Here is an 18,234-nt window from a genome sequence, read left to right as displayed (position 1 = left end):
CATGCAAAGCAATGAAGCTAGAACACTCCCTTACACCATACACCAAAATAAACTCAAAATGTATCAAATACTTAAAAATAAGACAAGATACAATAAACCTCCTGGAAGAAAACATAGGCAAAACATTATCTGACATTCATATGAAAAATATTCTCTTAGAACAGTGTACTCAAGCAATAGAAATAGAAGCAAGAATAAACAAATGGGGCCTAATGAATCTTACAAGCTTCTACACAGCAAAGGAAACCATAAGTAAAACAAAAAGACAACTTATGGAATGGGAGAAAATTTTTGTAAATGAAACCGACAAAGGCTTGATCTGCAGAATATATAAGCAGCTCATACGACTTAATAAGAAACAACCAAACAACCCAATCCAAACATGGGCAAAAGACCTAAACAAGCAATTCTCCAAGGAAGACATACAAATGATCAATAGCCACATGAAAAAATGCTCAATATCACTAATTATCAGAGAAATGCAAATCAAAACTACAATGAGGTAACACCTCCCACCGGTCAGAATGGCCATCATTCAAAAATCTATAAATGACAAATGGTGGAAAGGCTGTGGAGAAAGGCAAACCCTCCTACACTGCTGGTGGGAATGCAGTTTGGGGCAGCCACTATGGAAAACAGTATGGAAATTCCTCAAAAGACTAGGAATAGACTTACCATATGACCCAGAAGTCCATCTCCTGGGCTTATATCCAGAAGGAACCCTACTTCAGGATGACACCTGCACCCCAATGTTCATAGCAGCACTATTTACAATAGCCAAGACATTGAAACAGCCTAAATGTCCATCAACAGATGACTGGATAAAGAAGAAGTGGTATATTTATACAATGGAATACTATTCAGCCATAAAAACCGACAACATAACGCCATTTGCAGCAACATGGATGTTACTGGTTAATGTCATTCTAAGTAAGCCAGAAATAGAAGGAAAAATACCATATGAGATCGCTCATATGTGGAATCTAAATTAAAAAGTAAACAAGCAAACAAACGAAGCATTAATACCAAACAAAAACAGACTCATAGACATAGAATACAAACTTGTATTTGCCACGGAGTTTGGGGGTGGGAAGGGACAGACTGAGATTTCAAAATGTAGATTAGATAAACAAGCTTATACTGTATAGCACAGGGAAATATATATATGATCTTATGGTAGCTCACAGAGAAAAAAATGTGACAATGAATATATATGTTCATGTGTAACTGAAAAATTGTGCTCTACAGTGAATTTGACACAACATTGTAAAATTGTAAAGTTATTATAAATCAATAAAAAATGTTAAAAAAATAATCTTGCATAAGAGTGGTACATTTTCACAGCTGATGTCCTGATAATTTATTATTAGCTAAAGTCCATAGTTGGCATTATTGTTCACTGTTTGTTTTGCAAGGTTTCTCTAGGTTTTGAGAAATGCGTAATGGCCTGTATACAGCATTAGAGTTTCATACAGAATAGTTTCACCACTCTAAATCTCCTCTATCCTTCACCTATTTTTCCTCTCCTCTGTACACTCCCTATGGAAACCATTGATGTTTTTGCTTTCGTTACAGTTTTACCTTTTTAAGAATGTCATATACTTGGAATCATGCAGTATGTACCCTTTTCAAACTGACTTCTTTCACTTGTTAATATGCATTTATTGCTCCTTTGTGTCTTTTTATGGCTTGATAGCTCATTGTTTTTAATTCCCAAATAATATTGTATTGTAAAGATGTACTGCATTTATTTATCCATTCACCTAGTGAAAGGCATCTTGGTTACTTTAAGGTATTGGCATATGTGAACAAAGCTGCTATAAAAATTCTTGTGTAGCTTTTTGTATGGACATAAGTTTTGTCTTCAATATACTTAACTTTGTGCGAGACTGCTGACTGTAAACTGGTTTTCAAAGTGGCTGCATTAGAGTCCTCTAGAGGAACATATTTTGTATTTAAAGTAATTGGCTGGCTCATGCAGTTGTGGGGTATGGCAGATCTGAATACTGTAGAACACACAAGCAGGCCGGAGACCCAGGGAAGGGTTGACGTTGCAGCTAGAGATGAAAGCATTCAGGAGGTAGAATTCCCTCTTCTTTGAGGTCTCTCAGCCTTGTCTGGAGCCTTCAACTATTTGGATGAAGCCCACTCGCATGATGGAAGATAACAAACTTTACTCAAGATCAACTAATTTAAAAAGTACTGTCTAAAATGTATCTTCACAGCGACATTTAGACTGGTACTTGTCCAAATATCTGAGTACCTTGGCCTAGCCAAGCTGACATACAAAATTAGCCTTTATTATTTTTTCCATGATAAAATCTACCTAACTTTTCCCCTGGCTTTATTGAGGTAAAATTGACAAAGAAAAATTGTATATATTTAAAGCACACAACATGATGTTTTAGTATTTGCATAGATTGTGAAATGATTGCCACAATCAACTTAAGTAACATATCTATCTCCTCACATAGTTGCCTCTTTGTGTGTGTGGTGAGAACACTTAAAGTCAACTCTCAGTAAATTTCAAGTATACTATAGTCAACATGCTATACATTAGATCTCCAGAACTTATTCATCCTTTATAACTGAATACTTGTACCCTCTGTGCTACATCTCTCTATTTCCCTTACTTCACAAGCCTCTGACAACCACCATTTTATTCTCTGCTTTTATGAGTTGATCTCTTTTAGATTCCACTTATAAATGGATCGTGCAGTATTTGTCTTTCTGCATCTGACTTATTTCACCTAGCTTAAAAATTACATGTCATATACATCTCCTTAAACCCTACTTAATCTCCAAAGACACTAACAAGGTCATGTTTTGACATAACGTGATACAACTATTCTGCATAGAACTGAAAATGTACTATTTCCCTAGAAGAGAATGCAAAGTCCATGGAAGATATTTACCCCTGGATTTTTTTTTTTAACTTGAATAGTATGATGAAAAATTAACAATACTTAAATACTATCTTGTAAAGTCAATAATTATATGATACATGGAAAGTGATGATAAAGGGAAGAAAAATAGATATTTGCTTAATTACACAAAAGCGTGTTTATTAAAAAAAGAAAAATCCTCATGGCAATTATGGTTGTCATTTCTGTAACAGGTCACATGATGGTAGTTGGTGTTTATAACTACCTTCTTCATTCCCTTTGCCTTCAGCAAGCACCACAGCTGATTTTGTTCATAACCTGGTGAAGGGACCTTTGAAGTTAAGACGTTTAATCCAACAGAGTACAAGGTTGGAGAACAGCAAACAAAAACTGTGCTAGTAGATTACTATGGGTAGTAGTAAGTGTTGGCCACTTCCTTTCTACTCTTTGATTACTGGGCCCATTAATTCTGGCTATGGGAGGAATAGCACCATATACTGGAGACTGACACAGAGCATATACAGACCCCTGGAAACCTTGGATTGTTTATTTGTTTGTTTTTTCTTATTAAGTCATATAAGCTGTTTATATATTCTGGAAACCAAGCCCTTTCAGTTTCATTTTTTGCAAGTATTTTTTTCCCATTCTGTTTCCTGATTTTTTGTTTTGCTTATGGTTTCTTTTGCTGTGCAAAAGCTTGTAAGTTTATTTAGGTCTCATAGGTTGATTTTTGCTTTTATTTCTATAGCTTAAGTAGACTGCCCTAGGAAAACATAGCTGAGATGTATGTGAGTCCTAGCCTTACAATGTCTTGCCACATGGCTTGCACTGTAACTGAGTCTCCAAAAGGTAATTTCACTATTTTATCAAGCCAAATGTTTCAGGATATTGGGAGTACTAGTCAGTTTCAGGTTCCATAAAAAAATTCCATAGCTTGGGTGGCTTAAGCAACAGAAATTTATTTTTTCTAAGTCTGGAGGCTGTAAATCTGAGATCAATGTGGCAGCATGGTCAAGTTCTGCTGAGGACTCTTTCTGGCTTATAGACAGTTGCTTTTTCACTGCACTTCTCACATGGCAGATCTCTCTCTCTCTCACACACACACACACCCCACACTCCTTATAAGGCCACACTCCTATTGGATTACTGCCCTACACTTATGGCCTCATTAACCTTAATCCCCTCATAAAGATCCTATTTCCAGATACAGCTACACTGGGCATGACAGATTCAGCACAGGTACTTTGACAAGAACACAATTCAGTCCATTACGGTTGAGAATATGGTAAGGCCAGTGATTTCAAAAAGCATGGCCATTGCTTCATTTTATTTGCTGTAAAATGTTTCTTCATCAGAAGCAATCCTATGTCAGATAACATGATATCAAATAAAGCACATTGTAAGTCCATGGATAGTGTTTTTGGCAGATAAATTTGTGCATTGAAGGCAAATACATCAAGATTGAAGTTCTATATTATTAGTACAACATAGTACTGCATATATATATATATAAAAGTATATATATATACTTTTAAGATAATTATTCGTTACAGGTTATTACAAGATATTGAAAATGGTTCCCTGTGCTATTGATCCCTCCCCCATCTTTCCCCCGGTAACCATAAGTTTGTTTTCTATGTCTGTGAGTCTATTTGTTTTGTAAATAAGTACATTGATATCATTTATTAGATTTCACATACAAGTGATATCATATGCTACTTATCTTTCTCTGTCTGATTTATTTCACTTAGTATGATAATCTCTAGCTTTATCCATGAAAATGACATTATTTCATTTTTTAATGGAGGAGATAGACAGATAGATAGATAGACCACAACTTTTTTTATCCAGTCTTCTGTCAATGGACATTTAGTTTTCTTCCATGTCTTGACTATTGAAAACAGTGCTGCTATGAACATTAGGGTGCATGTAACTTTTTAAATAAGACTTCTGTATTTTCTCAGATATATGCTCAGGAGTGTGATTGCTGAATCATATGATAACCCTATTTTTAGTTAATTTTTATTGAATTACAGTTAGTTTACTATGTTGTGTCAATTTCTGGTATACAGCAAAATTTTTCAGTCATACATGAGTATACATATATTTATTTTCATCTTCATTTCACCATGAGCTACTACAAAATCTTGAATATATTTCCCTGTGGTATACAGTATGAACTTGTTTATCTATTCTATATATACATGTCAGTATCTATAAATCTCTAACTCCCAGTCTGTCCCTTCCCACCCGACTCCTCTCTGACAAAGTTTGTATTCTATATCTGTGAGTCTGTTTCTGTTTTATATTTAAGTTCATTTGTCTTCTTTTTTATTTAGATTCCACATATGAGTGATATGATATGGTAATTTTCTTTCTCTTTCTGACTAACTTCACTTAGAATGACATTCTCCAGGGACATCCATGTTGCTGCAAGTGGCATTATGTTGTCATTTTTTATGTATGAATATTATTCCATTGTATAAATATAACACAACTTCTTTGTCCAGTCATCAGCTGATGACATTTCTGTTGTTTCCATGTCTTGGCTATTGTAAATATTGCTGCTATGAACATTGGGGTGCAGGTGGCTTTTTGAATTAAGTTTCCCTTTGGATATATGCCTAGGAGTAGGATTGCTGGATCATATGTTAAGTATTTTAAATCTTTTGAGAAACCTCTAGACTGTTTTCCACAATGGCTTCACCAAACTGTGTTCCCACCAAAAGTGCAGGAGGGTTCCATTTCCTCCACACCCTCTCCAGCATTTATCATTTGTGGACTTTTGAATGATGGCCATACTGGCTGGTGTGAGGTGATACCTCATTGTAATTTTGATTTGCATTTTTTGGATAATTGCTGATATTGAGCATTTTTCATATGCCTAAAGGTCATTCATATGTGTTCATTGGAGAATTGCTTATTTAGGTCTTCTGCCCATTTTTGGATTGGGTTGTTTGTTTGTTTGTTTGTTTCTTATTAAGTCATATAAGCTGTTTGTATATTCTGGAAATCAAGCCCTTGTCAGTTTCATTTTTTGCAAGTATTTTTCCCATTCTGTTTTTTTAATATTTTTTATTTTTTTTAACATTTTTTATTGATTTATAATCATTTTACAATGTTGTGTCAAATTCCAGTGTTCAGCACAATTTTCCCATTCTGTTTGTTGACTTTTTTGGTTTGCTTATGGTTTCTTTTGCTGTGCAAAAGCTTGTAAGTTTATTTAGGTCTCATAGATTGATTTTTGCTTTTATTTCTATAACTTAAGTAGACTGCCCTAAGAAAACATAGCTGAGATGTATGCGACATGTTTTATCCATGTTTTCTTCTAGGAATTTTATTGTGTCTTGCCTTATGTTTAAGGGTTTAATCCATTTTGAGTTTATTTTTGTGTATGGTGTGAGGCAGTATTCTAACTTCATTGATTTCCATGCTGCTGTGCATGCTGCTGTGCAGTTTTCCCAATACCAGTTGCCAAAGAGACTGTCTCTATTCCACTGTATGGTCTTAACTCCTTTGTCACATTTTAATTGATCAAATTTTGCTGGTTCATTTCTGGGCTCTCTATTCTGTTCCATTGATCCATATGTCTGTTTTTGTACCAATACCATTCTGTTTTGATTTCTGTAGCTCTATATTATTGTCTGAAGTCTGGGAGGGTTAGTCCTCCAGGTTCATTCTTTCTTCAGTAATACTTTGGCAATTTTGGCTCTTTTGTGATTCTATATATATTTTACTGTGATTTATTCTTGTTTTGTGAAATATGTCCTGGGTAATTTGATAGGGATTGTGTTAAAGCTGCAGATTGCCTTGGGTAGTATGACAATTTTAACAATATTGTTTCTTCCAATCTAGAAGCATGGGAAATCTTTCCCTTTTTATGTCTTTTCCAATTTCCTTGATGAATGTTTTGTAGTTCTACATGTATAAGTCTTCCACCTCTTTGGTTAGATTTATTCTTAGGTATTTTATTACTTTGGGTGCTATTTTAAAGGGGATTGTTTCTTTATTTTCTTTTCCTGTGTATTTATCGTTAGGGAAAAGAAATGCAAGTGATTTTCGTACATTATTCTTGTATCCTGCTACCTTTCCAAATTCGTTGATTAGTTCTAGTAGTTTTTGTGTGGCACATTTAGGGTTTTCTATATATAGTATCATGTGGTCTGCATACAGTGACAATTTTACCTCTTCTTTTCCAATTTGGATCCCTTTTATTCTTTTTCTTGCCTGATTGCTGTGGCTAGTACTTCCAAGACTATGTTGAATAGAAATGGTGAGAGTGGACAGCCTTTCTTGTCCCAGATTTTAGTGGGGAGGTTTTCATTTTTTCACCACTGAGTACTATGCTGGCCATAGGGTTGCCATAAATTTTATTATGTTGAGATATCTTCCCTCTATACTCATTTTGTAAGGGTTTTTTTTATCATTAATGGGTATTGAATTTTTTCAAATGCTTTTTCTGCATATATTGAAATGATCATTTGGTCTGTATTGCTTGTGTAGAAAAATCACCTGAAAGCTTTATTGGGGTTCCTTTGTAACTAACTCTTTGCTTTTGTCTTGCTATTTTTAGAATCATTTCTTTATCCTTAATCCTGGCCCTCCAAATAATATGTCTTGATTTGGATCTGTTTTGTTTCTTCTTGTTTGGTACCCTCTGTGCTTCCTGTACTTGGATATCTGATTCCTTCTTTAGGTTTGAGGTGTTTTCAGCCATGATTTCTCCAATTATCTTTTCAATTCTGTTTGCTCTTTCTTCTCTTTCTGGTATGCCTATTATGCACAGCCTGGAAAGCTTTATATTATCCCATAGGTCCCTTATATTGTTTTCCTGGGTTTTTGTTTTCCTCTCAGCTGTTCTCATTGGGTGATTTTTGTTTTTCTGTCTTCTAAGTCACTTATTTATTCCTCTGCGTTTTCTAGCCTGCTTTTTATAGCTTATAAGTCAGCTCTCACCTCAGTAAATATGTTTTCCAATTTTAAGTGGCTCCTCTTTATAGTTTCAATTTTCTTTTTGATATATTATCTGTCTCTATTCACAATCTCTTTTAATTCCTTCAGTACTTTGATCACTCCTATGTTGAAATCATGATCTAGTAGACTATCAATGTCTATTTCATTGATTATTCTTTCAGGTGATTTCTCTTTTTCTTTAATTGGGAGTGGTTCCTCTGCTTCCTCATTTTATTTATATCTCTTTGGCACCATGTATAATGGTGTATCAATTATCTACTGTGGTCCTGAATAGGTTTGTTTGTTTTTTTGTTTATATAAAGTGGATGTAGAAATAATAGTAAAAAAAGAAATTTAAAAGAAGAAAAGTATTTGAAAATAGAGTGTAATCAATAACAACAGAACAAAACAGAAATAAAAATCGAGTTGAGACAAATTTTTAAAAACTTTAAAGACAAAAATTGGTTTGAAAACTGTATAATCAATAACAGAGGAACTAAGCAAAGGGAAATAAAAATCAAATTTAGTGAAATATTTAAAAGAATTGAATATAAGTAAAAATATTTGAAAACTATTATCAATAACAGAACAAAACAAAGATAAATAAAAATGAAATTGAGGCAAATTTAAAAAATAATAAAAATATTTTAAAAGAAAAATTTAAAGGTATTAAAAAATAGAAACACAAAATTGTTTAAAACAAATTATAAATAAAAGGGAAAAAGGAAAAAGAAAAGAAAAAGTGGATGTCTTCCCTTGGAGACTGTGTGCTCTTAATGATTTTGTCTAGATATCCTTCTTAAGTATGAGTGATTGCCAAGTCTTCCTTCCATGCCTTTGCCTGTTTTACCTTTTGTTGGTGTTGTGGCCAGTGTTCTGATATCCAGAGTCTGCCCTGCCTATTGAATTTTGCCTCCTTTTTGTTCTGTGGTTATCCCTACTCTGCCCTTGCCCTGCTGGGTGAATTCCACTTGCTGGTTCCAGAGACCCTTAGGTCATGCCCCTGATCTCTGCTGCTCCTAGTGTCAGTCAGGTGGGCGGGTCACATATCCCAATTCCAGAGTCCATAGCCCTGCTCCTGCTAGGTACTTGGGCAGGTTGCTCTCCAATTCAGTGTCCCTCCCCACACTGCATCAGGTCTGTGCTGCATTGGTGGCCTTGGAAATAATGGCTGCTCCAGCCCTTGCCCTTGCTCTATGCCAGATGTCTGCTCCTTGTTCATTTGGTTTAGAGGCATGAATTCACAGAGGCACTTAGACAGAGCACTCCTATCTGCCTGGGGCTGTAAACAAATCTAGGTCATGCCTATGAGGTTGTGGAGCCACTAGGTATGGATTCAGGTTTCAATCCTGCCTCCACCTGGGAGCTGTGCACCTGAAAATATGGAGGCTGTGGCTGAGCCCCGCCTTTCTTCTCCTGAGAACATGCCAGTAATAGTGCAATGGGTCTGTGGAGACAAAGGCTATGGCCCCCTCCCCTAAGGGCACATGAGTAGTGTTATTTTTTTTCATATTTCATGGGGGACCCAGGCTGTTCTTATCTATATACCCTCACAGCAACAGCACACAGCACACTGCAGCCCCTTGAGGTTGCCTCTGTTCAGTTGGCCTGTGTCTTCTGCCTGGCTTGGGCAGCTTGTCCTGTCCCACCCCTGCTGGTTCACATCTGGGGATCAGGGTCATGGGGACCCTTTGTGCCATTTGTCTTAGTTCTGTCAGTCAAGGGCTATTCTTTACAGATCTGAGCCTCATAGTTTTCTCATCCGTCCCACTGACCTCTCAGTTGGAGAGTGGGAGATCCAGCAAATGAGTGCTATTTCTCCTTTGCTGTTTCCTCCCCACAGGACTGGTGTCACACTCTTTTCTTTTTACCTCCTTCTTTTTTTTCCTTTTCTCCTACCAGATTGGTCATGTATTTTGTATTTTGAACAAAGCAGTATTCTGTCAAACTTCAGCAGGTGTTCTGAGTGGATGGGTGGATCTGTGTATATTAGTCTTGCTGTATTCATGGGAGAGGGTGAGCTAAGAGCTTCCTTCTACTCTGCTAGCTTGGCCCTTCCCCTTCTGGTTATCTCTTTATTATAATTTGTATCTGTGCTTTTATATTTTAATTTTGTTCACATTTTCGCTAAGTTTTATTTCTCCATGTTCTCCTTTAACTCATTGCACAGTTGTTTTAAAGTCTTTAAGTAACACAGGTCTGTATTTCTTTAGTGTCCTTTAGGATTCTTTTGGGTATCTGAAGATTTATTGTGTTCCTTTAAGTTGTCTACATTGCTCAGTTACTTTGGCATGCATTGTGATCTTTCTTTTTAAATTAGGTATTTGAACTAACAGCCATCTCTCCTAGACTTCTTAGCCTGGCTTTGTGTAGAAGAAGTCCTTTACTAATAGGACTGGCCTAAACAGAATCACCTCTCAAAACTTTTTTTGGATGGGTCTTTTGTGGCCTGCACATTTTAAAAAAATTCAGCTCCTCTGTATGAGTACTTTTTAATGTCTTAATTTCCCCAAATGTCTCATCTTTGTTTTTCTCAAGCCCTTAGTTGTTTTATTTTATTTTTTCTGCCTGAAATATCTTGTATTAAGGAACACACAGGTTTTCGGTAACCCTGCAACTCTCTCATGTGCAGCTCTGACCATGGCTTTTTGGAAGCTTCCAAACTGATATCCAAACTTTGCCTCTATTTCCATCAGTTCTCCCCATCAGGCAAGAGAAAAACCAGTCCTTCAGGCTTCCTCTCTACTAGTTAGAACTCTACAAGCAAATTCCACTCTTTTCCTTTCCATACCAAGGGAGGATTTGGTAGTTAGATGGCCTCCTCCTGATCTTTCTGCACTATACCATGAAGGGGGTGGGACAAGGGTAAGCAAAGGTACAATGGAATTTCCTAGAATTTTTAATGTGAATTTTCATTTTTAGGCATTTACTTTGTTACTGTAGATTCTTAATTGATTTTCATGAGTCACACAAATACTTTGTTCTGTTGTTTCCATGAAGGAATGAGGGTGTAGAGCTTCTTTGTTTGCCATCTTTGTGACATCACTCTCCAGTCATATTTCTTTTTCTAATCATGTTTGTATATTTTTATATCTTCATTTTTTAAGGTTGTAGCTCACCTGGAAACCATATTAGGAGTTTCAGTCCAACATGTTAAACTGAAGCAAATGAAATATTCTTTTCAGTTATGGGTCACAATGATGTCAGCGAAGGGACATGATGGGAAGGTATGTTTACTTCTTTTATTTCTTCCTCCCTTCTCTCCTCTTGTAAGTATTTATTGGTCTTCTATTGTGAGTCATACATTATAAATATTGAGAAAATTCTTAAGAAAAACAAATGATAGAGTTAAATAATTAAAAGCTACGTGATTTAGTGAGTGCCATACTGTACAAACATATGTTGTAGAATCACAGAGGATGGGCTTATATATATATGGTAGTTAGTGAAATATTCCTGGTAGAGGAGTTGCTATCCCACAATACTTTAATTATTTGGAAGACTTAACCAGTTATAAAAGGGATTAAAGTGTATTCCAGGCAGAGAAGATATCATGATTGACAAGGGTACAGGGTTGTGAGGTTTATCTGAGTATGGCATGTGCTAGGGATCAGAGAATTTAGGTTTTAATAAAGCATAAAGTGATTCGGTAACCCCAACTGTCAATACCCCAGTTTTCCTCCCCTCTCAGATGTATTTTAGACACACACACATGCAGTTATCTGCTTTTCTTTTATCTATTTTCCCCTCCTGTTAATATCTGCTGAGTGGAAGTTGATATGGATACATGTGAAAGACACTTTATTTATGTTTTATTCAAGCTTGTTGAGATTTTAAATATGAACTCTTTAAATAAAATAAATTGTCTTTGACATTATGAAGAGATAGAACATTTATTTTCAAGTATTTAAATTTTTGCACATACAATTGCAGACAGCAATGTGTTTTAGAGTGTGACAGACACAAATTAAAATCACGAGCCACTTCCTAAGTGGTTTTTTTTCTTATCTATTCTTCACTTTACTATTCTGTGAAATTAAGCTATTAATATGCTATTACAGAATTATTTTGTGGATGAAGAATATTTCTTGTAAAATGCCTGACATATAGTAGCCCTTCAATAAGGAAGAACTCTCATGATCCCTTTCTACTTTAAGAAAAATAAAATCTCAGTCACTATGCTTATGTTTAAGAAAATGCATAGCCTGTTTCTTTATATAAGATCCTTGGAAATCTCTCAGAATAGTTTATGTAAAGCTGCAAGCTAAGGATGTTTGGCTCTGAAATGTAGGTTTATAATCAGAGTATTACACCAAAACTGAAGCAAGATTAGTAACAAATATGTTCATTCTGAGTTCACTTGGAGAAGATGCTCTCTTGTAACTTGGAGAAATTTTTAACATAGGTAATGATTGTTAAAACTTTTCTTGAAATAAAGAACCTGAAATAAGACAAAGGGGAGAACAAAGTTGCTCTCCTCTCACCTTGAATTATGATATCTGACTCAAAACTGGTAGTCATAAGAACTTTACCAGATTTCTCACTAATAGTTCATATTTGAAGAGCAGGCAGATTATGTGGTTAGTATTTGAAACGTTTAGAAAGAGATGTGGTCATTTTCTCAACCATATTTTTAATGGCAATGTAGCTGCTTTATTGTAAGAGGTTTATTGAGTTATAATTTACATACCATGTAAACTGTCCATTTAAAATATACAATTCAATGATTTTAATATATTATCAGAATAGTGCAACCGTCACCATATTCAATTTTGAACATTTTCATCACCACAAAAACAGGCCATACCCATTAGTTGTCACTGTCTCCAATCTCCTTACCAACGTCCCAGGATTAAGTAATAACTAATCTACCTCCTGTCCCTTTGAAATTGTTTATTCTGGGCATTTCAAGTAAATGGAATAATACATTGTATGATGCTTTGTTACTGGCTTCTTTCACTTAACATACCATTTTCAAGTTTTATCCATGTTGTAGCAATGTATCAGTATTTTATTCCTTCTTACAGCTGAAAATATTCTATCATATTGATACATTTTATTTATCCATTCATCATTTGATTGCTATATGGCTATTATTAATAGTGATGCTATGAAAATTCCTGTATACATTTTTGTCTTAACCAGAGTTTTCTGAGAGAATACGTATATTTTCTTTATTTTATTCATCTCAGGAACCTGTGAAATTTGTGGACCTGCTTGGTGACCATGGGAAGCCTATCAAGCCTCTGTGGGAACTGATCAAATGGTGTCTGGGCCTGTCAGTACACACCATCCCTTCCATTGGTATATAAATAATTTTTTATTTGGAGACCAGTTTAATGACTTTGGGGTAGGGAAGAGCATCCTGCCAAAAGTATACTAATAAGAACCACTTGTGGAGTTTTGAAGAAAGCTGACATATGTAAATAAATGAATCAGTACCAAGTATATACTGATCTCTCACTATTCATCAAGCACTCTCCTGTGCACTTTATCATACCAATTTGCAATGTGTCTATTATGATGACCATTTTATAGATTTACAAACATTAGTTCAGAAATGTTAGATGGTTACCAACTTAAGGAATGCACTTCAAATGCTTCTTATAAACTGAAATACTTATGATGCTTTCTCTGTGTCATGTATTGTATTTCAATAGCTAAACATAAATTTTGGAAAATATATTTGACTTTATGGATAGGCCCATTCAGAAAAATTTGGTAAGTTAGCCTATCAAAATGTTAAATATTGTTTATGAGAGTTAGTTAAGTTGAAGCATCTAAGCAGAAAATTAGTGTGGCTATGGACACTTGTTGCAGAGTTGGTAATTAGTGTTATTTTAACTAAATGCTCATTGAGTACCTGGATGCCAAATGTTAGATTTTTGGTATGTGTTATCCCCTTATACACTCAGGAGAGCCTGATAGTATGAATATTGTTAACTTTTCTTAGTGAGAAACTGAAGCTAAAAGAGATTAGTTAACTTATTCTAGACTGGAGTCTAATTCTAAATTTTCTGGATCCTAGCTTGCTTAACCTCCATTCAAATGGTTATATTGTAAGTGATTCATTTTTTTTAATCTATGAAATAGAACTAGTAAAAGTATGTACTACTTATGTGATTGAATGTATTAAATAGTATATATTTTCTTGCATTGTTTGCCAGTTAAATGAGGTTATGCATCTAAAACATGTAAGATAAAACCTAACCATGCATGTACTTGGAATTTCTAATTTATTTTTGAAGATGGAAATGGAGACCTTGGAACATCATAAAGTTTCAATAAGTAGAAGCTCTTTTCATTATTGTTATTTTATCACATGGCTCTATGAAGGAGGTCTCTATCAGAAATTACTCTATTGTTGAAGAAAGACACTGTGCTTTCAATGATCATGGTGCTTTCAGTGACTATAGTGTAAATGGAGTGGGCAAGTTCTGAGTGTAAAATCAGAGTGGGGAAAAGTGTTTTTAAGATTAGCTCCTGTTTGCCCATAAAGAGGCCTCAGCAGAGACATCAGAAGAACTCTGCCATGGGCCTCAGATAAAGAGATATAGGAGTGAAGGTGCTTTGGCTAGAAATGCAAATATACACAAGAGCATAATAGGCCAGAGAGGCCTGAGTCCTTGACTGCAATACCCTATGGAGATTATAGTGTAGTTTCAATGCACAATGTCTGGTTTGGAGAGGGCAGCTTTCCTCCTTGAGTCTTCACAAGGAAAAATCTTTATAATTGCCCTTTGCCACTCCCAGAAAATCACTCATGGGGATTGTGGCCAGGAGTCAGACACTTAAGATTAAAAAGTTTCAAGCTATAGTAAACATTTTATTCATATGGATGTACAATGCAGTATGTTTTAAAATAACCCAAAATTGGAACCACCATAAATGTTTAACAAAATAGGAATAGGTAGTAAATTATGCTTCATATATAGGATAAAATTTTATGCAGTTATTTAAGATCAAGTTTATGAAATTGTTGAAGACATGGATATTTTTAAGTAGGTAAATTTTATTTTTAAATAAATAAATATTGCATACAAAGTATTTAGGATGTGTACATATGTATGCATTTATATTCTTTATTATAAAATAATTAAAAATTGAAGATAAATTAGAATCCTCTAAAATATAATTGTATTATAAGGTTTTGCTAAGAATTATGTACATGAAGATGTTTATTGCAGCATTTAAATTATAGAAATAGTCTATATACTGAACAATCATGGTATAGTTAAAGAAAAAATGGTACATTTTTACAATTAAAATATTATGCAGTCAGAATATAAACATGTCTATGATGGTTTTCAGGATTATGACAAATTTTTACAGTGTAATATTCTTTGGGAGAGGCTAGGAACTCTATAACATTATCAAAAAAAGAGTGAGTTCACATTAAATGATCAGCAATGCTCATGTACTGGCAGCAAGGTTATAATGTTTCTTTTTCATCATGCTTTTACTTTCTCAATGTTCTAGAATGAGTATCTATTACTTGAATAAGAAAAGATAAGAAATATTAATATTTAAAAATTAAATTTCATACCTTAAAGTCTGTATGTCATCAATCTATAGGACTGGCCTTGTTGGAAGAAAAGCTCAAATATAACAATGAGAAATGCAGAAAATTTAAGGCAGTAGAAGAAAGCCTGCATAAAGAACTGACCGAGATGCTAGGTGATGATGGCATCTTCTTATATCCCTCCCATCCCACAGTGGCTCCCAAGCACCATGTTCCTCTGACAAGGCCTTTCAACTTTGCTTACACAGGTACCTAAAGTTACTATGATTTTTATCATGTGTTTTTTGTTTTTTGTCTTTTGCTTTTATGTAGTGTGTCACATTGTTAGACTTGCAGATATTAAAACATTTTTGCTTCTGTGCAGCAAATCCCACTTGATCATGGTGTGTGATCATTTTAATACATTGCTGGATTGGATTTGCTAATATTTTGAGAAGTTTGCATCTATATTCATCAGGAATATTGGCCTGAAAATTTCTTCTTTGTAGTGTCTGGTTTTGATATCAAGTTACTGATGGCCTTATACAATGAATTTGGTAGTGATCTATCTTCTTCAGTTTTTGGGAGCATTATGAGAAGGATAGGTATTAGCTCTTCTTTATGTTTGGCAATAATCCCTTGTGAAATTTTCCGATTCAGGACTTTTGTTTCCTTGGAGTTTGTTTTTTTTTTAACTGATTGAATTTCACTACTAATTATTGGTCTGGTAGATAGTCTGTTTCTTCCTGATTGAGACTTGGAAGATTTTATGGTTCTAGAAATTTATCCATTTCTTCTAGATTGTGCAATTTATTGGCATATAACTCCTCATAGTATTCTTTTATGATTTTTGTTTATCTCTTTTTTATTGGATGTAATTTATCTTCCTTCATTTCTTATTTTACTTGGGTTCTAATTTTTTTTTTTTGATGAGTCTGGTTAAAAGCTTACCATTTTTTTTGCCTTTTCAAAAAATGAGGTATTGTGTTTTTTTAAATATTTTTCTATTGTATTTTGGTCTCTGTTTTATTTATTTCTTCTCTGATCTTACTATTTCCTTTCATGTGCTGATTTTGTGCTTTATTAGTTTTTTTTTTCTATTTTCTTTAGATGATAGGTTACTTTTTTATTTGAGATTTTAAAAATTTGTTTAGGAAGGCTTGTATCGACATAAACTTAGAACAGCTTTTGATGCATCCCATAATGTTGGAAATTTGTGTTTCCACGTTCATGTCTTGAGATATTATCTGATTTCCTCTTTGATTTCTTTATTGACTCATTGGTTTTCAAGTAGCATATGATTTAGGCTGCATGTGTTTGTGCTTTTCCCATTTTCCTTTTTGTAATTCACTTCTAGTTTCATATTGCTGTGGTTGGAAAAATGCTTGATATAATTTCTATATTCCTAAGTAAGTTGACACATGTTTTGTGGCCTAGCATGAGATTGATCCTGGAAATTGTTCCATGTGCACTTGTAAAGAATGTATATTCTGCTGTTTTAAGATGTAATGTACTACAGATGTTAATCAAACTTGTTTTCTGTCATTTAAGTTCACTGTTACCTTATTGTTTCTGTGGATGACCTGTCCTTTTATGTGAGTGGGGTAATAAAATCTCTACCATTATGGTACTATTGTCAATTTCTCCACTTATGAATGTTAATATTTGCTATATATCTTTAGGTGCTCCTGTACTGGGTGCATAAATGTTACAGATGTTCTATTCTTTCCTTCTATTGATCTCTTTATTATCATATAATGCCCTTCTCTGTATTTGTGATAAGATTTTAAAGTATACTTTGTCTTATGTATAGCTAGCTCAACTTATTTTCAATTTTATTTGCATAAACTACTTTATCCAATCCCACTCTCTCAAGCTGTTTCTGAAGTGATTTTTTTTAACATTTTTTATTGATTTATAATCATTTTACAAATTTGTGTCAAATTCCAGTGTTCAGCACAATTTTTCAGTTATTCATGGACATATACACACTCATAGTCACATTTTTTTCTCTGTGAGTTATCATAATATTTTGTGTATATTTCCCTGTGCTATACAGTGTAGTCTATTCTACAATTTTGAAATCCCAGTCTATCCCTTCCCACACTCCACCCCGCTGGTAACCATAAGTCTGTATTCTCTGTCTGTGAGTCAATATCTGTCCTTTATTTATGCTTTGTTTTTGTTGGTAGGTTTTTGTTTTTGTTTTTTAGATTCCACATATGAGCGATCTCATATGGTATTTTTCTTTCTCTTTCTGGCTTACTTCACTTAGAATGACATTCTCCAGGAGCATCCATGTTGCTGCAAATGGCGTTATGTTGTCGGTTTTTATGGCTGAATAGTATTCCATTGTATAAATATACCACTTCTTCTTTATCCAGTCACCTGTTGATGGACATTTAGGCTGTTTCCATGTTTTGGCAATTGTAAATAGTGCTGCTATGAACATTGGGGTGCAGGTGTCATTCTGAAGTAGATTTCCTTCTGGATACAAGCCCAGCATTGGGATTCCTGGGTCATAAGGTAAGTCTATTCCTAGTCTTTTGAGGAATCTCCACACTGTTTTCCATAGTGGCTGCACCAAACTGCATTCCCACCAGAAGTGTAGGAGGGTTCCCCTTTCTACACAGCCTCTTCAGCATTTGTCATTTGTGGATTTTTGAATGACGGCCATTCTGACTGGTGTGAGGTGATACCTCATTGTAGTTTTGATTTGCATTTCTCTGATAATTAGTGATATTGAGCATTTTTTCATGTGCTTTTTGCTCATTTGAATGTCTTCCTTGGAGAATTGCTTGTTTAGGTCTTCTGCCCATTTTTGGATTGGGTTGTTTATTTTTTTCTTATTGAGTCGTATGAGCTACTTATACATTCTGGAGATCAAGCCTTTGT

At 34.6% G+C, this 18,234-nt stretch overlaps 1 protein-coding gene across 2 annotated transcripts in view; it reads left to right on the top strand.

Annotated features, from left to right (window-relative positions):
- Positions 1-18,234, top strand: part of FAAH2 (fatty acid amide hydrolase 2) — a 191,875-nt gene that overhangs the window by 139,728 nt on the left and 33,913 nt on the right. For both annotated transcript variants that reach the window (XM_045512845.2, XM_010949977.3), the window contains 3 exons: positions 10,946-11,065; positions 13,031-13,142; positions 15,414-15,608. In XM_045512845.2, the coding sequence (XP_045368801.1) occupies positions 10,946-11,065; positions 13,031-13,142; positions 15,414-15,608 (427 nt within the window). The remainder of the gene's footprint in view (positions 1-10,945; positions 11,066-13,030; positions 13,143-15,413; positions 15,609-18,234) is intronic.

This window comes from Camelus bactrianus, chromosome X (genome assembly GCF_048773025.1).
Source record: "Camelus bactrianus isolate YW-2024 breed Bactrian camel chromosome X, ASM4877302v1, whole genome shotgun sequence".
NCBI lineage: Eukaryota > Metazoa > Chordata > Mammalia > Artiodactyla > Camelidae > Camelus > Camelus bactrianus.
This window is presented reverse-complemented; position numbering and strand designations above follow the sequence as displayed.